This window comes from Pseudorasbora parva, chromosome 9 (assembly GCF_024679245.1).
Source record: "Pseudorasbora parva isolate DD20220531a chromosome 9, ASM2467924v1, whole genome shotgun sequence".
In the NCBI taxonomy this organism is placed as follows: domain Eukaryota; kingdom Metazoa; phylum Chordata; class Actinopteri; order Cypriniformes; family Gobionidae; genus Pseudorasbora; species Pseudorasbora parva.
This window is the reverse complement of record NC_090180.1, coordinates 43,280,330-43,303,915: the sequence shown is the minus strand read 5'-3', so window position 1 is coordinate 43,303,915 and position 23,586 is coordinate 43,280,330. Positions and strand designations below refer to the sequence as shown.

General features: G+C 36.0%; 1 protein-coding gene across 2 annotated transcripts; it reads right to left on the bottom strand.

The window, feature by feature from the left end:
• Positions 1-1,685: 1,685 nt before the first annotated feature.
• On the bottom strand, positions 1,686-23,439 carry sh3gl1a (SH3-domain GRB2-like 1a). Of its 2 annotated transcripts, XM_067452725.1 has the most exons (10): positions 23,235-23,439; positions 14,004-14,072; positions 12,487-12,559; positions 11,198-11,341; positions 10,822-10,955; positions 10,208-10,366; positions 8,607-8,710; positions 7,437-7,570; positions 3,972-4,016; positions 1,686-2,099 (listed from the first exon to the last, which is right to left on the bottom strand). In XM_067452725.1, the coding sequence occupies exons 1-10, from the start codon at positions 23,277-23,279 to the stop codon at positions 1,906-1,908; spliced, it is 1,101 nt and encodes a 366-aa protein (XP_067308826.1). In that variant the 5' UTR covers positions 23,280-23,439; the 3' UTR covers positions 1,686-1,905. The 2 variants fall into 2 exon arrangements, with proteins under 2 accessions (XP_067308826.1, XP_067308827.1); XM_067452726.1 differs by lacking the exon at positions 3,972-4,016.
• Positions 23,440-23,586: the final 147 nt, after the last annotated feature.

Genomic DNA, 23,586 nt, shown 5'->3' with positions numbered 1-23,586 from the left:
TGTAAAGGTTCCTTTTTCAATAAAAGAGCTGTAATCATGCAGAAAAAGAAGAAAAGTATGAATGATTGTTGTCTAATGTCTACATAAGCATCGACTGGTATTTCTGGTTAATCAAACAGCTGGATTTACCTCAGTTACATTCTCGTTTAAAAATAGAATTTGCAAGTAGGAAGTGAGTGAGGATTTAAAGGAATAATTCATTCTGTCATTACTCACTCGCCCTCATGCCCTTCCAAAACCATGTGACTTTTCAATATTATCAAACTGAATGTGTTTAGAAAAACATGAGTGAGAAATCGAAACTTAATTTCTAATTTTAGGTGACCCTAAGTCTGTTAATGCTCATGCAATGACAGTTTTGTTTTCTTGAATGTACTAATGACCTCCCTTTTTGGGACATAACCTCACATTAAACTCAATGTTGATCAAATTATTAATACACCGCTCAAGTGAGCACAGCATTTAAAGGGAAATGTCAGCCAAAAATAAAAATGCTCACCATTTACTCACCCTCAAGCTGTTTCAAACCTGAATTTGAAAAGAGAGAGTTTCTTCCTTCTGCTGAATACAAAACAAGATATTTTGAAGAGTGTCAGAAACCACACCAGTAACCAAAGTCAATGGGCCCCACAGTCATTTTTTTAGGCAGCGGCTATTTTCACTATTTTTTTTCCACAAGTGTTAATAGCAACTAGATTCTATTTACATTCAAAGAAAATAACACTTTCTTAGTGATAGATAATATTCACACTAAGAGCAAATAGCTGTAGATTGTATTTACTAAGGGAAAACGGTAATATATTCTATTTGAACCATATAAAAGTAGCAGTTATTTCCCATATAAATAGTAATTACATGTAATGTATCATTTATTTTGATAGATACTATTCTATACTCAGTATTTTTGTACATTAACAGGATGCAATTATAACAGTGTCAATTAATATTTTTATTTAAATTATTAAATGGAATGCCGTCTTAAAGGGACAATAAAAGCCATCCTTACACCTATCCCTAACCCTACCCAATAAATGCTTTTTATAATTAAACATTTTGTAAACTTTATTTCTACATTTAAAACATTTTCAAGCTTTGCAAAAGAAGAGCAAGCTTTGCAAAAGGCGGATTCGAAGCTCTGTTGATCGCGAAAAAACAGTGATCTATTAGCCATGTATACGCTTTACTGATTGCGCCACTGAGGACATTAGAAGTCAGTAGGGTTCATCAACTGTTTGGTTCTATATTCTTCAAAATATCTTCTTTTGTGTTGAGCCGAAGGCAGAAATTCATACAGGTTTGGAGCAACTTGAGGGTGAGTAAATGATGAGCCTTTAAGAAAAATGAAAGAATCCCAGTACAACTAAAGCCCATGGGAAAGGGTCACTTAATCGTTCATGTGATTCAGACAAATTACCAACGCCATAACAACTGCATTATGAAGTTAGATGAGTTCTATTCCAACAGGCTGAGCTTTTCACCCGTAAAAAAAAAAAAAAAAGTAAAAAAAGCTGAGCTGTGATTACTAATTCATACATGGCCACTAGAGGTCAGTCAGTACCAACAAGAGACATTTCTTAAACGATAAAGATTCTGCTGAGGGCATTTGTAAGCAAGTAACATCATTATAGGAAACTGATATGAAAATAATATCCATTTGACTCTAGAATGAACACTCCCAAAACGGATTTATCTTTGATATACTGCTCAGTGATGTTTATTGTACTTAAGGGAATGGTAGTGTTTTACCTCAACCCTAAGTAACAAATAATAACCCGGACACAAACCGCATTTCTTTCAGGAGGTCAAAGTGCTCATAGTGAGTACGTAGCTCATAGTAATACAACCCTTTCCCTGTCCGTCTGTACCTGACATTGCACTTTCTCTTGCTCTTTTCCGTGTGTGTGATCAGTGCCGCAGGGGCACCATCACCTCCACGTAGTTGCAGGGGAACAATCCCTCCTGGCCGCGCAGGCTTCCCTCGTACCAGTTCTCGTCAATCTGATTGGTCAGTGTGATGACGTCGCCCTCGTAGAAGCCAAGCTCTCCGGCGTTCTCCGGTTCAAAGTCATACAAAGCCTTGCAGCACGGCTGATCTGTCGCTATGGAGACCAAAGAACGTTTGAGAACAGAAAGGATAAAGGGTGAAGATGCACACAGAGGAGAAAGAGGAAAAGTGAACAAGAGATTTAAAAAAAATACAGAGAAAAAAACGATTGAGAAATTAACTATTAGTGGAAGTACAGAAGATAAACATTAAATTATTTAAACACTGTAGTACAAAACAGGGCTTTAAACTAAAAAACTAATTAAATAAAATATATATATTTTTAAAATAAAGATATTATCGATAACTCGATATTTTCTGAAGTCCACATTACATAAAATGTTTAAGACATGTGTCACTGTTAATTCTAGCAATTGCCACAATAAAGCAATCCTAGTTTAAAAAAAAGGTTAAATGGTAATAGATAGTAGACAATTTATTACTAATAGATATTAGTAATAAAAAAGACCAAAATAAATAAAATAAACAGTTACTAATGAATTACTAATGAACGAATGCATTTTTAAAATACCGATACGTCATTTTCCTAATTCTAGCAGCAAACATCAATAATTACCATAATAATGAAATAAGTTTAAAAGTTAAATAATAAAAATGAAATAAAAATGTAATACAATTAAATCAAATTAATACAAATAAAATAATACAACATAAATAGTGTATTTTATATATATATATATATATATATATATATATATATATATATATATATATATATATATATATATATATACACACACATATTAATAATTAATAATTTTTTTAATTGTATATATATGTATGTTCAATATGCATGCATTTTTGTTAATATAATATACCATTATATATACACACACACACCCACAAGCTAACTTTTATGTTAGATGTGATTTATCGATTTGACAGCACTAATAAATATAATAAAATAAAACCAGAACTATTAAGGTTGAAAGTTCTAGGTTTGTAGCTATTCATAAACCTATATTTACCATCCCATAAATGATAGAATATGTTTTTGCATGATAATTTCTTTCACACTAATCTTGCAGCAGAATTGAATGCTTGGACGAATGCAGTCAACACTAAAATTGGTGTAAAAATGGAGAGTTGGTGTGTTTTAAACTTTACAAACTGTTAATTTGAGGTTAAATAATTATCTAGTCTAATAGTTTTCTCTCCAAAGAACCTGGGATTGGTGCCTTTACTAAAGTGCTAATGCCATGAAAAAGAAATGGTCTTTAATGAAAACTGACATACACCAAACATATTTAGCATTTTAAGCACATGCACTACAACTTTCATGCAAAAGTGGGCCTCCAGAAAGTTAAATGAATGGATTATTTATCAAAGAAAAAGGACAGTTCTGCCGCCTCCAAACATGCAGGTCACAAAAGGATCTACTCAAGCAATCCAGATTCTCTGCATGCTAGACAACATAAATGTTCACTCATTTAACATGGTCAACATAACATGGTCAAACTCTATTGGGAATCACTGCAAATCATGCCGCATGTGCTGCCTATGTAGTGCGTTCCAAATCAATTACCAAGTAAATTTAGGTTAAAATGCTGCCTTGGAAGAGACCCTAAGTAGACAGTGAGGCAGCTCATCATTTAACAACAGCTCGTTTGTGTATGTGTGACATGTTTAAACATAATGCAGATTTTAATAACTCATTCATCCCTGGTGGATAACTCAACATGTGGCAGATTGATCAGGCTTTTGAATCATCTTATGAAGAAAACAGATTCATATTCATAAGTGTACTGTCTGTGCTCATCACAGGTTTGTTACAGTCTATGTGGGAGTGTATTTAGCAGGTGGGTGATTTACACTGCGCGGTTTCATTAGGAATTGAGGCTGGGAAAAATCTGGCATAGAATAAAAGCCCTTCACCATGTCAAGTGTGTGTTTGCATATGACTCACAATTACGTTTTTGGCGTGAAGATGTCCTGTTAAAGGAGGGGGCCGCTGACGTAAAAGAAAGAATAACAATAGTCAGTCTCTGCGTGGCTCCACACACACATCTGTGATCACAGACAGTCTTTTACAGTGAAAACCAATGGACACAGGCACACATCCATCCACACAAGTACGCATAAAAAATATATGATGAAATGTTACCATGGCAACTAAATGAAATAAAGTTGAAGCACTACAATTACTAATCATAAAACTGAAATAAATACAAAATAAAAATAGAAACATTAAAAATAACTAACAAAAATGACAAAAGTCCATAACAAAAAACTCAATGCAAACTTACTGAATTTGTATATTCTAGAATTTGTAAAATACTGAATTTGTATATTCTTTTATGAAATAATATTTTGAGTTTGCTTTTATTTTTGTTTTTATTTATTTTAATATTTTTTTTGTTAGTAATTTTGTGTTTCAATTTGTATTTCTTTTTTTTTCAGTTTTATGATTAGTAATTGTAGTACTTCAACATTTTATTTCATATAGTTATTGTATTTTAATAACACAGAATTTTCGCTTTTTTATGAATTAATATTTTCTTGAAATCAAATCAAATTACATTTTTTTTAAAAACCTAAACTTTAAAAATAACTGAAATTATTAAAACTCAAATAAAAATAAATTAGATCTAAATATATATATTAATAAATAATAAATATTAATAAATACTATAATATGGTGTCCAAGAGAGCAATTGAAAGTTCTTTTTTTCTTTTCTTTTTTCCTATAAGAAATAAGCATTGTAGTCAAAGATATTTGCCTGGCTATGAATAAAGTTCATTTAATTTTTTTTCTAGATCTTCAGACATGACTTTATATTGCCTTGGAGGGAAGCTTGAAACCTCAGACATTCTGTTTCCTTAGAAGGTTCCATTATACACAAATGCAAGTTACTGACTGTCTGGGCAGCCAGGCTGATGTAGGTTTTGGACAGACAACATTTTAAAATACTACGTATTAAACAATATATGCTCTGTACAGCATGCAGTGTTCCATTCGGAACATGCGTCAGTTAATCAATTGACCATATGCACAGAACGCTCTTAAGAACTTCTGCAACGATTAAAGCCAGCTGGGAAACTTCCAGTGAATTGTCATTTGTTAGTGTCGGTATTGTCAGTGTCCTGAGATAGCTTTAACAGCATCAATAGTGTAACACTTAGTTTATAATCAGAATATAGTCACTACGGGTGCTCTCTCACTTGGTTCGAACCTGAGTTCGATTGCTCCCTCTGCCCCCGCTGGACTGTGTTCATATTATTTTATTTGGGTCTGCTGTTTACCCCGTTGCGTGGTAACGACGGCGGGGAGAAGATGCCATAATGAACTCACTTTTATATTTTTGTTTTTTAACAGTTGGTTTTGTTACCAAAGCTTCAGTATGTAATGTCATTTGCGTCTATCTGCCATGAATGTACTGCAAACGTTGAAGACAAGCAGAAATTAAATCTACAGCTCTCTGCTTGCTGAACGTCAGTCATGCTCGCCAGGAAAATAAGTTAAACACTAACAAAACACATTTTTATCAAATCATACGTCATTAACAGTGGTGCACTTCCATGATTTAATACGATTGCAATCACATCAGCAGTGAACCTTACCGGAGTTCACATGAACCGAACCCAGACCACCTTTTTAAACAGACTTGGGTACGGTTTGCAGGTGCGCACCTGTGTTTGGAGGACAGCGTTCACATCAGCCAAATGAACCAAACTCTGACGTCAATCAAACCTGGGTGCGCACCAAAAGTGCTAGAGTGAAAGTACCCTTAAAGGTGCCATGTGTAAAAATGTAGGTAAAACTATCCAGAAAATGACTTACACGCATCAAAAGAATGAGAAGAAATAAGGGCGATGATGTCATTAAAAAAATGTCAAGTTATAGTGCTGCAGAGATATCAACCTTAATTAGCAGTAGCATTACTAGCCCCGGCCCGTCAGGTATTGTAATACCAGTCTCGGCCATGGGAGGTGGTATGCGGGCAACATAACCACCAGCCAACCTGCAATACACGAATAACTCGCACGGCTTGTGGGCGTACTTGAACCTGATGTCAATCGTGTGGAAAGTTCAGCCCACTGCATCATTTCAGTTCATGGAAGAGAGTGGACGGATGGCCGAAGCCCATGGCCCCTTAAATGTATTTGATATGATAAAAATAGCTGTTGATAGATATAAAAATAGCTGTTGATAGAATAGGCGCCCTCCAGTGGACGAAAATTTGCTTAGTGCACCTTTAAAGGAACACTCCACCGTATTTAGAACTAGGGCTTATTCAACTTCCTACATTTAGGATATGTGGGCAAATGCATTTGTCTCAGTGCATGCATTGTTTTAGTTTGGCAGGGTCACTGCTAGCTTAGCTTAGCATAATGAATGGAATCCTATGTTGCTAGCTAGCATTTCCTGAGTAAAAATGATCCCCCCCCCACCTAATTACTTCATGTGGTCTGCGTATATTTGTACTCGTTGTGAATACGCAGGCCACAAGAAGTAATTAGGTGGTGGTGGTGGAGGTGGTGGTGGGGGGGGGGGGGGGGGGGGCAACCCTATTTCTAAAAACGGTGGAGTGTTCCTTTAAATAGTCAGGCCTGGCATCCAAAAAAATATTACTGGAAATGGCTAATATGAGCCAATAAATGTTCTGTCACCATCTCCTGGTTATAGTGGTAATTAAAATATTTTTAACGTTAATTTATCTTGAAACGTTCTGCTTTACAAATGTGACAATCTCAGAAGGATGAACAAATAATGTTTTTGGTCCTCACATTAAAAATAACATTTGAAGTGACAGTGACATTGTTACAGTTACAGCGTTTCTTTTTCCAACATTCCCATTAGCTCTGCCTTTGCTGCAATAAATAAAACTGGTTTATTGGCAAAATTGTGGTAAACGGTTAACATTGAATTGAATGCAGTCATCACATTGATGGTTTTGTGTCAATGTACAGTGAGTATAGAATGATGATAGATAACAGATCACCCAAAATACCCAAGCTGGCTTATTGAAAAGGAAGTAACAGTGCATGTGGTCAACTGGGTCATCTTTTCTGGTTTATGCAGAAACCAGACACTGTATGAGAATAACTTGTATTGTCGAGCATGTGGAGATCTGAGCTATTTGTTACATGAATTAATGAATATGACCCATTAGACCGGTTTCAATTAAAACATTATCATTATGCTTTTGAATGTAGGTCTGTCTTTTGCACACATAATGGCTTTCTGTGTTTCATTTTAATCATTACCATTAAGATTCTTCAGACTCCCTGATCAGATTTGGATCAAGTCTAGTCCACCTCAAAAATGCCGTTACATTTACAGTAAAGGCAGCATGTGTGAAAGCACATTGGCTCTGTGTTGAATCATGTTTTTAAGAAAGCCTTATGTAACGGAACAGGACAAGCTAACCTGCGGATGGGTGCGAGGGAGGCGCAGCTGGCGAATTCCAGGCTCCGTTTGAGTCTTCCGACTCAGAGTAATCAAAACTGGGTCTGGACACAGGCATCCGTTTCTGGCGTGGCTGAGACTGGGCCTTGTTTACTCTGCAGAACACACAAAAAAACACAAAGAAACACAAATTCATGCCAACACAAACACACAAAGGTTGCAAGCAGGTAAACCATCTGCCATAGGCTGAAAGTAGTTCCCCCCAAAATATATTAAATATTAAGAACACTTGGAATTTATTGCAACGGTTATATCTTTTATGTTCGAATTATCTAACTCTTAGCCCAGTTTATTGTTCATTGATTAATATTAGTATTCCATACATGAGTTTATCTCAACTAAAAGTGTAATCACTGAGCCTCTCAGGCTCCATCAAGAGTGAGAGTGATCTGGTCTTAGCCTAGAAATCTAGACTGGAAACTCACCATTGACAGGGCTCAATCTGAGGGGCGGGATAAACGGTTGTCTTTCAAACTCCCTCTGCACACGATTGGATAGCGCTACCACCAACCAGAGCAACGTGAAGCGGAGCTAGTTGACCGATTAAACTTTCTCCGTATCCGGTCGGCAAAACTCAGAACACATCTCCCCTTCTCAAGAATAACTTCAGTGCCGTTCTTTGTTCTTTTCTCAAATAAAAGCTTAATTCCAAGTCTTCACAAGCCGCGGTCAAAGACGATTCGAAAGACCGACGTTCGCCAGCTTCTTTGTTTACAATTAGCACGCAACTCTGCGGTCATTATGTCAAGCCCGCCCACCGACTCTATACAAGATGTGATTGGCCTGATCAGAGTTTGGTTTTTACAGCTCAGAAGTCTATTGAGAGTTGCTAGACGACACTCGTGGCAGATTAGATTTGCTGCCACTAGGGTGCGTCTAGATTTCTAGGCTATTAGGTGCCACTAGTGACGCAGAAGCGACACACTTCACCTTTAATGATATTGTTACAGTGCTTTTGCATCCTATTTGAAGCTTGAATGCTTTTGTTCCCATTCACTGTAACTGCATAAGAAAAAATGACCAAATATGGGATTCAATGTGTGTTAGAGAATAATGTTAAATGGGTTTGAAAGGGATTTTCATTTATGTTATGAAGATACTCAGGCGGAATGATAGACGTTCATCTCTAACCTTTCTCTCATCCTCCCTGCCAGATCCTCCAGGACCTCCATAGACTGTTTGTGAAACTGCAGCTGCGATTCGACCAGCGATGCGAGCTGACTCACCTGCTCCACCTGCAAACACACAGACACGTACAAAGCATTAAAAGATGTTAGCAAAAAGAGCTGCAATCTGAAAGCCAAATCAAATTCAATCAATATTTCTTTCTTCAAAAAATACCTTAAGATTCTTGAGACAAAAGGCAATTTCTTCAGAAGCAAAATTACACATGATAGAAAGGATTTTTTCCAGAAATATATCTCAATAACCATTTTTTTTTATTTTACAGCATTGGTAAAGAGTTTTTTCCTGTTTTAAGCATGAACCTCACTGCATTTTCTGCACTTATTTATAAAAATGGACACTCTAAATTCCTGTGGTAGTTCACAGTGTGCTTCACATTAAAATTCATGTTTAAACAAACATTGCATCACTAAATTAAAAATGCAAGTAATGTGATATAAGAAAAAAAATCATAAAATGAGAATACAAACGGTTGAAAGGTCAGTTTAATTTCGTACATCTAGGATAGTGGCATAAACATACCAAAATATCAAGTTAAGACAGTGACCAACTAACAATAAGTTATGCTGATTAGTGATTAACTAGCTGATTAGATTAATCAGTCTTATATTTTCTGAAATCAAACTAAACAAATCTACCTTTTTATGTTACTGACTTGAAGTTAGTTATCCCTTTACTGCATGACTACTACTGTATATTCACATACATGGTAATTGTATGGTACTCGCATGGCACACAGAGAAACTTTTTGTAAGCTGAAATCAATAACTTTGTTTAATTACAGGCCTGTGCATAAGATCAATGTGGCAAAGAATCAGAAATATCCTGAAGTTTTCTCTGGGCTGCAGTCCAGTGTCAATAAAACAGACTGATAAATGTGTTGGCTCAGCAGACTGGAGTGGAGCAGTCTGGAAAATATCCAGCACTCATTGATGTGGATCACTATAGCAACATTACAATTATACGAGTCTGCATGGTCCTGGACTATAAAGACTTTCCAATAGGGGATCATTTGATTTTTAGTAGTGTTTTCTCAGGCAAGCATCCCTTGGGATTTTTTCACCCGTTATCAGTGTAAAGGCGTTTTGAAACTGTCTGCATTATATAAAGCCCTATTTAAATAAAGGTGATTTGATTAGTGAAATTAAATTTCAGCATGTTTGTACTATGGATATGAATGACTCCTCAAATCATGTGGCTTATTATGAAAGATGTGTCATTATGTGTTCGTGGATGGCAAAACGGAAATTACTGTATTTCTCTTTATATTTTATTTTAGAAAGTTTTTTATTTTTAATTAAAAATAATATTATATATATATATATATATATATATATATATATATATATATATATATATATATATATATATATATATATTTTTTTTTTTTTTTTTTTTTTTTTTTTTTTTGAAAGCTATTTGAATTCATAGCTATGAATCCATTTCCAAATTATATGAGCTTGTTGGGTTTTCCAAAACGGAAAGAACAATATTTCAAATTGCAGTGAGCCGAGTTCAAAGACTCCTGTAGGCTGAAGTAAGCTTACGTCAGTATCCAGAAGGTTCTGCATGCTGGTTTCGGCTATCTCTTTGGACTCTTCAAACTTCTCCACCGCCATCCTCAGCTCCTCATCCGGAATCTTCCCTTGACGCTTCTTCTTGTAGTCATAATCTAGTCGACGGCCCTCCAGTTTCTTCAGGTGATGCTGAGGCAAAATTATTTTTATTATTAACAGACATACAAGTTTTAATAGCTAAAAATGCTAGGGTTACAAGTTTGCAGAGGTAAGCCAATCATAGCAGAGGTAATTTACATCTTAAGTCTTAAAGGCACAGCAAAAACTACTTATTTAACTAAATGGTCAAAGACGGTGGAAAATGGCCATGAAAAACAAAAGTAAGCCATTCCAACATTATTTTGCATTTTCCCAACATTCCATAAAATATTGCTGTGAATGACTAAATAAATAATTATATATGAATTAATAATAAATATTAAATTATTAACTTGTCTGTTTTTTGTTGTTTTTTTTTATTATAAAAAAAGCTTAATTACAATCTGACACAACTAATTAAACATTTAGCCAATGACAATAACTGTATATATTTTTTATCAATAAACTCTGATTTGATTGTGGAGAGCCCTTGACCAGTTTTCCACCTGTATGTCTTTCAGGTCCTTGTCGACTATGGTTTGAAAAGGGTCGATGAAGTTCTGTTTCACGTCAATGTCTAGAGAGTCTTTCACTTCTGCCAGTCTCTTCATGGCCTCTCCCATATCCACTAAAGCACCACCTATGGATCGGGTACAGAACATGCATAGAAATATGATTTGCAATAAATAGAAAGATCCTAGAATAGCAGTATAAACAAAGAGAAATATAACATGCTTAAACCCAGATGCTCAACAGGTAATAATGAGATGTTGAGAATCTGAATAGATTTCGGTTTCATGTTTTGCCGTGTGAAATAATATGCTGTACAGTTTCCCAATACAGTTTTTTGCAAACGCTTATGAGAAAGAACATTCCTCTTACCAAAGTTGGTGTCTTCGCCCAAGTCTCGGCCGTATTTGAGCATGCACTCTCCCAGAAGGCCCTCTGCCTGTGGATAACCTGGGCTCTTCACCTGCCCACGCATCTTAGACACCGTGTTCACCATGGTCAGCCTGGCTCTCGATGCTAAAGTACAAGACAGAGAGAGAAGCAGGCAGATGACTACAAAGAAATGATCTAAACATTGAGTTAAAAAATAATAAAATAGTTTTCCTTGTGAATTAAATATATTTCTCTAACGCCACTGGCAGATATCCTTTTCTCTCTCTTTAGAATACACTTATTTAATATACTTCAAGTTTCAAGTAAATGTACCTTGATTTAAACAAAAAAATCTGATTTGATATTAGACAGCAATTAAATGCAGTTTTCACCCTGCCAGAAGGTTAAGAAAAATATACTTGATTCAAAGGGAAAACAAGTCAAATTTTAATTCACTGAAGTCCTACATCTTATGTAATTTTGTTTCTTAAGTAAATTTAAACTTAAAGTGCCCCTATTATGCTTTTTTGAATATTACATGCAGTGCGTAATTTAGCTGTTTGTGAACGTAAAAGGCCTGCACATTTTTAAAATTCAGTGTTCGATAAATAGTGATCGTCTCCTAAAGGAAAGAATCTATTCAAAACGATTCGTCAGAAATTCCAGTCTAACTTCTTGTTACATAAATACGTAACCTTGCAACACTTTTGCATAATGTCACCATATGGTTTTCATTGGCTGTCTGCACAACATCTACTTTGATCCGCCCTCAAACACTGTAGTTATAGCTGAGGCCTGGAAGAGTTTGGTTTGTGCTATCAACATTGTAAAACCACTTTGCATGCACTTCAGAAGGATGAGGACTTGTGCTGGAATTAATACGGTAAAACCAATGCCATTGATACTGTTTGGAGGAAGCCTCCAGAGCTGAAATACAGATGAGGTAATTGGCATCTCTTTCCAACATGCACTGTAAGCAGTAGACCAATCACAACAGACCGAGTCATCTGACACAACAAAGCAGGGAGGGGTTTAGAGATAGAATCTTCGAACAAACAATCTTCAAATCTTTTTAGACTCTTTGAGAAATGAGGTGATGTACAATGCATATTATGAGAAAAGTTGTATTGACCTTTAATGCATGTAAATCTATTGTGGAAGACCTACAAACAGAATTAGGAACCTTTAAAATAGCATAATAGGGGATTATTTTGAAGTAATTATTAAACACTATATATTGTATTTGACTTTGAATTCAGCACATGGGGAATATTTTTCCTGTTTCTCACCTGGGTTTGGCTGCAGGTATTCAGTAGTTTTGCAGAGCACATCTGATATGGCTTTACTGGTGATGTCAGCCTTCTGTAAAGCACAAATGTCAGCGTATAGGCGTGTGTCTTTGCGTCACAGTCAACAGAGACCGCTCATCTACAGCACTCACAGACAAAGAAGTGAGACTTGAAACAAGCAGCAGCGGTCACACCTTCTAAAACAACAGCAATTCAGGAAGAGGACTGATACCAAGTTAAATGTTCTTTACAAAGCAAATGTGATAGGTTTTGTGGTTTAGCATAGAAAATCGTGCAAATGCGTTTAAAAGCAGAAATGCGAAGCTTGTGTTTTTGTTAAAGCTCTTATGTAAGTCATGAGCTGTAAATGAATCATTTTGAGGTGGGGCCACTTTTCTAGGTGGAGGATCATTTGCTTTAGCATTACTGACGCAACTCCTGCGGGCGGATATGGTGTTTAACACTTTCTTCTTTTCAGTCTATTGCCAAGTTATACTGAAGCCAGTATTGTCAACATTTAACAAAAGAATTGTGATTTCTGAGGATAAAATGGGCAATAATAATGGGAAGTTAACATTATATTTAAAAGCCCCCTTCACAAAATATTAAATAAACTGTAACTTATAAAACCTCTGTATTTGTTAATCATAGATAGGAAGTAGAAATAATTCCTTCATATCTACACAATTATGTGTTAACACAGTTCAGGGGCCTGATGTATATTGTTGCATACACACAAAAAGGGCAATGAAATGTGCGATTTTTCACACACATAGAAGAATAAAAAAAAACAATAGTTCCATCTGAAATTGAATACTTCTCTACTATATAGTGTGCGAAAAACAGTACGCCAACAGAGTAATATGTCCAAAAAGTAGGTAAAAAGTACCCAGATGACCAACTACTACTGCAGATTCTGAAGTGCGCATTCCATGGACACTTTACTATCCCATGAGTCCACGCCAGAGAATTTATGAATGGAGGTGAAGCAAACACAACTGACACTGGTAGGTCACATGATAATGACAGTATGGTGGATGTAGTACGTCCAGATTATATTCATACTATAAACATTCATACCAGTGTTTCCCCTACCATTGTTTTGAGGGGGTGTTAGCCCCCAACCCCCCCAAACAACTCTGACAGCATGCAATTTCAGACCCAGCTCATGTACGCACTCTTTTACTGGACAAGAACAAGGATCAGTGACATGCACTTGACTCTGAATTTTGCACTGGTTGCATACACATGGTTTTATAAATCTAAAACTTTTGTGTGTACGCAAAATCTAGCTTTTATGCGCAAACACACTTTTAAGATGAAATATACAGAAAGTTTTATACACAAGGCTCCAGATGTTTTGTTGGCCAGCGAATTGCACCTGCTTAATTGCGGAGACAATTTTATTGTTGAATGTATTACAATAACTTTAAATAAGTAGGAAGAAGGAAGTCTTAATCACATTTAAAAGAACTTGAACATTTGCCATCACAACGTGAATGTCAGAAATGTGTTACCTTCTCAAGCTCTTTGAAGTCCTCATCCAGTTTGGTTCCTTCAGCACCTCCCACCTTCTCACTCACCATCTAAAACATCAGTACAAGTACTTTCAAGAAGGCTGTTTTTTTTGTTGTTTACTAAACTAGTACAAATTACAAAATTTGCATGTGCAACAGAACATGTGTGAGATTGCATGATAAAGTATTCAAATAGAAGAAACATTCCTTGTTTTGCAAATGTAAAGGCCTCAGGCTTTCATCTAAATATCTGCTTCACATTCAGTTCCCGTTAAAGAATGAGTGAGAAAGAGCAATGAAAAAATGGCATGGAAGGAACTTAAAAGTATTTGATTAACTGTTGAGTTCATAAAAGAAGTGCCTTTGTGCAATAAAATTTTACTTTGTCACAAACTAAAATGTATTATGCTCCCATGCTTTGAAGTTGGATATATATTATATTATAAAAACAGCTCTGGGATTTCTCAATGTTAAGTGGTCTCTTAATTTTTTCCAGAGCTGTGTACATGAGTACTCACCTAAAGGATTATTAGGAACACCTACCTGTTCAATTTCTCATTAATGCAATTATCTAAACAACCAATCATGGCAGTTGCTTCAGTGCATTTAGGGGTGTGGTCCTGGTCAAGACAATCTCCTGAACTCTAAACTAAATGTCAGAATGGGTAAGAAAGGTGATTTAAGCAATTTTGAGCCTAGCATGGTTGGTGCCAGACGGGCCGGTCGGAGTATTTCACAATCTGCTCAATTACTGGGATTTTCACGCACAACCATTTCTAGGGTTTACAAAGAATGGTGTGAAAAGGGAAAAACAGCCAGTATGCGGCAGTCCTGTGGGCGGAAATGCCTTGTTAATGCTAGAGGTCAGAGGAGAATGGGCCGACTGATTCAAGCTGATAGAAGAGCAACTTTGACTGAAATAACTACTCGTTACAACCGAAGTATGCAGCAAAGCATTTGTGAAGCCGCAACACACACAACCTTGAGGCGGATGGGCTACAACAGCAGAAGACCCCACCGGGTACGACTCATCTCCACTACAAATAGGAAAAAAAGGCTACAATTTGCACAAGCTCACCAAAAATGGACAGTTGAGGACTGAAAAAAGTTGCCTGGTCTCGAATTCTGTTAAGACATTCAGATGGTAGAGTCAGTATTTGACATAAACAGAATGAGAAATGGATCCATCATGCCTTGTTACCACTGTGCAGGCTAGTGGCGTAATGGTGTGGAGGATGTTTTCTTGGCCCACTTAAGGCCCCTTAGTGCCAACTGGGCATCGTTTAAATGCCACGGACTACCTGGGCATTGTTTCTGACCATGTCCATCCCTTTATGACCACCATGTACCCATCCTCTGATGGCTACTTCCAGCAGGATAATGCACCATGTCACAAAGCTTGAATCATTTCAAATTGGTTTCTTGACCATGACAATGAGTTCACTGTATTAAATGGCCGCCACAGTCACCAGATCTCAACCCAATATCATCTTTGGGATGTGGTGGAACGGGAGCTTTGTGCCCTGGATGTGCATCCCACAAATCTCCATCAACTGCAAGATGCTCTCCTATCAATATGGGCCAACATTTCTAAAGAATGCTTTCACCACCTTTTTGAATCAATGCCACGTAGAATTAAGGCAGTTCAGAAGGCGAAAGGGGGTCAAACACAGTATTAGTATGGTGTTCCTAATAATCCTTTGTGGGTGGATGGATGGATGGATGGATGGATGGATGGATGGATGGATGGATGGATGGATGGATGGATGGATGGATGGATGGATGGATGGATGGATGGATGGATGGATGGATGGATGGATAGAGTTTTTCTGTGTAGAACTCAACGTGGGTGTTATAGGTGGTTTCAAAGGCATTGCTATGCAGTTACTAAGATGGGCAATTATTAGTCCACACACAAGTGCCCTTTTATTGACGACCAGGTAAAAGTCCAATCATTTAGAGACATAATGGCGCACTTCTCCTCCGTCTTAGCAAACACTACTAATCACAATTGTTTTTAAAAGAGAGAAAAGAAATAAGAACAGTAAAGGAAAGAACTCTGTTCAGGAATGGGCCCCTGTGGAGTTCCTCATCTGAGCTATTCCTGTTGTTCTTCAAAGATGCTTCCTGTATGGGCTTACATCCAGTTTCACACACAAGCACTCCTCCTTAATGAGCTGAACTCCTTCCAAACACAAACACAGAAAGTATGTATGGTGTATTGTATTCCAGTAAGCAGGAAATTGACGCGAGCTACATTACATGCGGAATACAAATGGTGGCTAGCAAACAAAATGATCTCTAGCGTTAATCATGGCTTCTCTTGAAAAGAAAACGTGAAAAGTGGTGGTTTGCGGTTGTCTCATTAATTGCACCATCAGTTTCTGTGCTCCTAAGTTTTCGCACCATTTATCATTTTCATGATGAATTATAATTAGTTATTCAGTAGACATAGGTTGTAGCAGCAAATACACTGTGAGATGATCATGCTACATTTCTAAAACTGTCAGAAAATTATCGCAGGCTAGCTTGGATCGCAAGACCGAGACAACGGCCGTCTTTGTACACTGTAGGACCACTGTTTAGGAGCCACAACCACAGAAACCTCCACGATTGGTCATCTTTTGTCTGGGACAGCCCAAATAGCACAATATGTACTGGGCAGTAGGAGAAGCCACACTACAGGACTGTGCGTCAAATCTTGTGACAGAATTTCGTCTGAGGTACAATTTGATCGCAATGGCCATTAATCGTCTGTCGATGAACATGTCAAACTAACGATGACTTCAGATTTTGCCTTAAAATCCAAAGAATATTTTAGGATTCACAAAATCTATGATTTTACAATTAAAAATGACCGAACAGCACCAGAAGTTCCAGCTTTTATTTATCATCGTTATAGTGAATTATTGATTGCCTTTAATGCTTGTATAGAGGTTGATTATGCATTATTGTAAATGCCGCTGCGCACATCCCTAGGAATTAATTAATTAGTGTGGAAATATCACAGTAAAAATAGAATATTCAAAACCTTTAGGGTGAATACCGTACAGATTTTCACGGCTCTTTGAATCTCATACTCACACCGACCAAATATTAAGCATAATCAGATTGTATAACACACACCCAGTCTTCAGAGAAAAGGAGCACGTGTACATGTGTGTTTGATTGACAGTCCTTCATATTGTTTGGCTCTGAGCCACTAGCGACCTAATAAAGATGATTCAGATGGAGGTGTGGACACAGACACTGATCACACAGATCATGACAATTTAAATGCTTTTGAACAAAACTGTTTATTTCAAATGAATCTCATCTTAAAGTGCTTGTATTCATGTAACCAAAACTGAGGTGATTTATGTGATACACAATATCAATTTGGTTTCAATGTGATGTTCCAATACTGGACTTTTTGATCAATACTGATAATAAATAAGAAATATGAAATACTTTTTTGTAATGGCTGACAACTAATATGTTAATCAATGTTATCAACATATACTGCAGATATGACTGCTGATAATATTGCTGCTGATTATCCTAGTGGAACTAAGCCACATGAATATTTTACATTGATTTAAATTGAAATACTTCTGTAAAGAAAATCATACATAGGCACAATTTATACTTGTCAGTAAAACTAACTTCAAGCAGTTAAGCTTAAAGAATCAAAACAGGAAAAATAAGCCACTGCGCCTGATCATCTTAATCTGATTCACTGATCATAAATATAAATATATATATATATGTATAGGGGTTAGAAGTAAAAATATTGTAATAACGCTTCATGCTTCATAGGAAAGGGAAGTCATATTTTGCATATTTATCTCTGCACTATAGCAACTTTGTTTCTAGTGTACAGGAACAAAGACCTCAGCTTTACACAATACAATAGGAAATACACAACTTGACCCACATGGAAACACACTTCAGCTAAAAAACTATCCAGTACAACAATACAATAGATGTCGGTGCAATAAACACATCTTTTGTCAACCTACACATACGCAAATGCCACCTATAAAAAGAAAAAAAAGAGAGCAGGTGATAAAGTAGGAGGGAGGGAAAAGTCTTAAAGGAAACGCCTGTTCTGTCCATTTGGTGGGCAGGTACTTGCTGTGAAAAAGAATCCAGTCTGACGACTAAACTAAACAGTGAATTCCTCACACACCTCTTATAAAACTTTTTCAAGACTAGCAGGTGAAATCAAACCAGATATATCTATTGCACAACACCAAAATGCTCAATATTTAATCACTAAGTTTAAGTTTGCTGTCTGTGGAGGATGTGATAGCGTCTTTGCCGCTAGAAATAGTTATTGATATCTGAACACTGGAAATGTAGGATAGCATACTATTATACATACTATCATAATTAGATTGACTGATCATGTAAAAACAAAAACACCCTAAATTTACACGCCAATATTCAAGCCACCGTAAGAATAAATGTACATTTTAATAATGCTGCATATGAAAGGGAAGACATATTTTGCATAATTATCTCTGTGCTAAAGCAAATCTGATATAACATTGTTTCTACAATATAACATCAGCTTCACACAATACTACAGGTAAAACACAACTTAACTCACATGGACACTTAAGGGTTCAAAAATGTATAAATTTGAGTAGAGTAAACTTATCAAAATACATTTTTGAGTATCTAGAACTTTCTTATTCATTTGAGTTCACAAAACTGACACATTTAAGTCATTTGAATTGTTACATTTCTTTGAGTTTCATGAACTTGTTTTTATTTAATTTCGACAAACTTAAATTTAACATTCTAATGGGTCCTGCACACTGTGCGATTTTTCAAAATCCTTTGCGAATGTCCCTTGTCAGACTGTACGAACATGATCCCCGTGTCACACTGTAAGATCTCAGTTGACATTAATGTCAGACTGCACGATAGTGAAGGCGCGCTAAAAACGGACGCGCGCAAGAAAACTCACCCGGAGTTTTATATCATCAATGAATGATGCGTTCAGTGACGGTGAGCTGCATTACACGCCGGACTGAAATGCTGGCTACAAAGAAATCTCTAGCACTCATTTTGGTCATAGTTTGTCTTGAAAAACCGAGATATTTGACTGTCGTCGTAGGAGAAGTCACACTAGATCGATATAAGGCATGGTAAACATGGTACTCACGGTTAATTTAAAAAAAAATATTTGATATATTATATATATATATATATATATATATATATATATATATATAGGCTGTCAAACAATATATTTTTTTAATCGCATGATTGTCATGAGATTGTTAATCGCAGTTTAATCGCAGATTTTTATTTGTAGTAAATGTAGGGCTGGACGATATGGCCAAAATTTATATCACGATATATTTCTTAATTTTGGTCGATACGATATAATTTCGATATCGATATGAACTATATAAAAGCTTTAGAAAAACTACCAAGAACTGCCACAAAGGATTTCTGTACCTACAAACTTCTGACAAATTAATTTGCCAAGTCTATGAAACCTCCTCCTATAAAACTATATAATATTTTAGAAATAAAAACGGTACAAATAAATTAATGTTCACCTTTTATTTGTATTTAGCCTTTATACGAACAAAAAATGTGAAATCACCATCAAATAAACATAAGACTCTCACTTCGCAGACGCAGTTTATTGAGCATTTTCTTTTAAGTTTTAAATTTCAGTGAAGAACGATTCATAGCGCTATATTCTCCTTTTATGCAAAACTATAGGCTACCTTTATCTACTGATGCACAAAAATAAAATAAAAAATAAGACTCACTTCAGTGGCCTATTTGTGCTCTGTTTGAGATGAGTGCACGCTTCTTTTTGCAAGGCTTTAAACAGGAGAAAATGATACATTTTCGTGAAGCCATGTCTGACCGTCTTTCACAAGCATTGAAAGGTAATTTAAACGAGAATGAACGCATTGATGTTAATACATGACATTGTGTGCAAATGTGGAAAGTATAAGTATTAAAACAAATGTGCCACATTGCCTCTTACATAAATAGTCTACATGGATTATTTGTAACGCTTGGCATCGTATTGTTAGACATTAGATTGATGCATCTATGTCGATGTATTGTTACACCCCTAGTCGGCACCTCTCCGGCACAAGTTTAATATCAGCCCCATTCGCACGGGATTCGTATTATCTGGGGACCTCTGGTGATTTGTAATAATTGCAGAGAATGTCTGTGATCTTAATTCCGTGCGAATCGGCCATGTCTGTAATTTGTAAAGTAAAAATTCCCCCGCAAATTAGCCTACCATATTTCGCCTCTGTGATAACATTAGTCCCGTGCGAATCGACATCTCTGTGATTTGGCCAGGATTAGGCGGATTGTATATACTTTTTGCAAGCTTTTTTCTCCCTGTGAGCATCTTTATCTTTCACGAAGAATAAAGTCTGCATTCATAATGCGCACCGTTAATTCCCGTGCAGCCGCGCCCACACGGATTATACTTTCACTTTAGAATGATTATCAATTTGGGAGTAATCTGATTGAATGGTGTGTTTAATATTAACATCAATACTGTTCTGAATGAAAAACATAACAGAACAGTATAGTACAATGACAATCTTGTTTAAATAGGCGCTTTTACATTTAGTTTTGAAACTGAATCTTCCGCCGTATATTGTCAGCTTCCTACTCGTGATAAATGAAATCTGATTCCTGCCGCTGGTCTGAGCTCAGTTCATGGCGTCTGTTCGCAACTGAACGAAATTATTTTTATTTTTTAGGCTACTGTGAAATAATCAAAACGATATCGATGCCTGTTTATGATTTCATACAGCTATCTATAACGAACATCATATCCGGGAGAAGTCAGTAAATTCGAGTAAAATCACAGGCTTTGCTTATCCCGTGCGAATGCGCCACGCAAAACTCAGATGTGGGGGAGTCATTTCTAAATCACAGAGGTCCCACCAGATAATACTAATCCCGTGCGAATAGTGCTTTAGATAGACGAACCACTTCCACGCCACTAAAGAAAGTTAGTCTTTCTTCTCTTATCAACTATTTATTTCTCCTTACTTGTGGAAGCTCGTTCAGTCACATTTGTGTTGCGGTCAGGGAAACTCTCTTTGTAGCTAAAACGTGCCGCGTTGGATCTATCAGCCTACTACTGCTGAGCACTGGCTGCGTGTCCGTGGTGTAGGCCTACGTCACCACGCAAGAAGCCAATCGTGTTCTGCTCTTTCTGATGGCATGCGCCCTGAATGTCAGTCATATCGAAATATCGGAAATGTGTTTAAAAATCATATCACCGTTATTGAAAAAAATTATATCGCGATATATATTGATATTGAATTATTGTCCAGCCCTAAGTAAATGTATCTTAAATTAAGTTTGAATTAAGTTTTTAATACTCTAATCAACATGGGTATATGGACAAATATGCATGCCTTATGCAAATGTACGTTTAACATAACATACCTTAAACACTGACTGTGAGCATATTCGGAGTAGAATCAGTATGCATTTTTTTTTGACTCTCCAAACTTCAGATCACCACAAAGAACTCAAATTTCTGCCCTTTTTTATTCATGCTTTTTGTAAACAGATAATATGACCCTTTTCATCATGAACAATAACTTCAAACGGTGACATAAGATCAAGATGGAACATGCTTTCAGTACTAATGACTTAGTCTTTAGTAAGTATGAACATCAAGAAGTTCTAAATATAAACCCTGCGTACTTTAGGTTTTTTTTGTAATGAGGCTCAGTGACGTGTAAGATTCTTTCACCTGATTCATCTGAAACATGTAGGTGCATGTTAGACTCGTTTTGCTTGAGCAAAAATGGTAAAGGAATGTTAAGACTGGCTGAGGACAAAAACTTCAAGGGAATGTCTGAAATTGTATGTGCCAAAGTTAATGTGCACTGTGTTTTATAAACAGGCTTCATTTTTAAATGCATGACTGTATTGGAGTAGAAGACATGGATTAAAAGCTAATGCTCAGATATCATCGGCGACTCTCATTACTAAATCACTTTCTTTATCTACCTTCTGGGGACTTAAACCCCTACACTAAACTCATATCTGAAACAGGTTGTTTACCAACCACACCATGAAATAAAGCAGCATTATTCACAATGAACAGAAAATAACTGAGGTAATTTGATCCGACTAGCACAACTTTCTATGAGGCTTTACTTACATTGCCAGTGTTTGGTAAAATGGTGAGCAAAGACATAATGCAATGGAACTGGAATAAAATAATAATAATAATAATAATAATAATAAATATAAATATATATATATATATATATATATATATATATATATATATATATATATATATATATAAAATAAATAAAATTATATATTGAAAAATGGATACTGGATTACAATAAAGAGAACTAGAGGGTCATCATGAGAATCACATTTGCAAAACACAGCACTAATCCCAAAAATAGGCTTAAATTTGTTTATGCAAAATAGAAATAGAAAATGTCTTCACACATTAGTGAACATTGTATGCATCACCTGCAGACAGCTCCTAAGTGCACACCAGATAAGAGCATTATGCCATGGAGCGTAAGTGCTTCCTGCTCAAAATGACATACAGGTTTTATCTGAACTGTTGAACACATGTTGATCAAAGCGGTGCAAAAAGAAAAAGTGTTACATTTTTTGTCAAACCATTCTTACCTATAAAAATCTATATACTAAAATATTTATAGATCTAAATTCATATGTGATTTGGAATTGAGCTTGGTTAATTTCATAAAGTATTTGATCTTTTGAAGTTCTGTGGATATAACATATTTTGGGTGATATGTGTTTACACTGCAAAACAAAGTTTAGATTCAAATTTTAGATATAAATAGTCAAGATAAAAAAGTAACAAATATATATATATATATATATATATATATATATATATATATATATATATATATATATATATATATGTCTCAAAAAAGCTGTCTACACTTTCAAAACTCATTTGTGAACGCCAAATACGCTGTCTATGTAACGTTAGGGGACACACTACATTTTGAAACACAACCAGGCTTTAACTTTTACTTCACAGCTGAGGAGACCCCGGATGAAATGTTTCAAACAAGTTGAACAGACACCGCAAATGTTTTTTTTTTTTTTACATATAACTTACGGTATATTATTAATAATATAACTTACGGTATGTTATTTGTTTATTGTTGCATCTAGTCTATAAGTTTATGCTCGTGCACCACTAGTTGACGTGGAAACACTCACCTGACTCGCTTTATAAAACTGTTTCTTCAGTCCGGCAACAGACATCTTTGCGTCGGATCCTTTCGCTTTGAAAAATTTTGATGTTATTTAATTCACCCAATAAAATGAAACTATAGGCGTCTATAGAGCTGTGAAAAACCCCTCAATCACAACTCCTTCTTCCTGCTCGGCCAGAGTTTGAACCTGCTGGGCACGTCACACTGCGACGCGACGCAACTAGAACGCTCCCATTCACGCGTCGCGTATATAAGAGTGTTCTGGTTGGTCAACTGATTGCTGACGTCAGGATTCCATATCGCTCACATTGCAAGAGACATTTCTTTTTTTTCTTTTTTCTTTTTGCAATCATGAT

Coding starts and splice junctions, on each gene's coding strand:
- sh3gl1a (XM_067452725.1), bottom strand. CDS start 23,279: ATGTCTGTTGCCGGACTGAAGAAACAGTTTTATAAAGCGAGTCAG. Junction 10,956..11,197: donor GGGCGAAGACACCAACTTTG/GTAAGAGGAATG, acceptor CCCGATCCATAG/GTGGTGCTTTAGTGGATATG. Junction 2,100..3,971: donor TTCACGCCAAAAACGTAATT/GTGAGTCATATG, acceptor TGGTCTCCATAG/CGACAGATCAGCCGTGCTGC.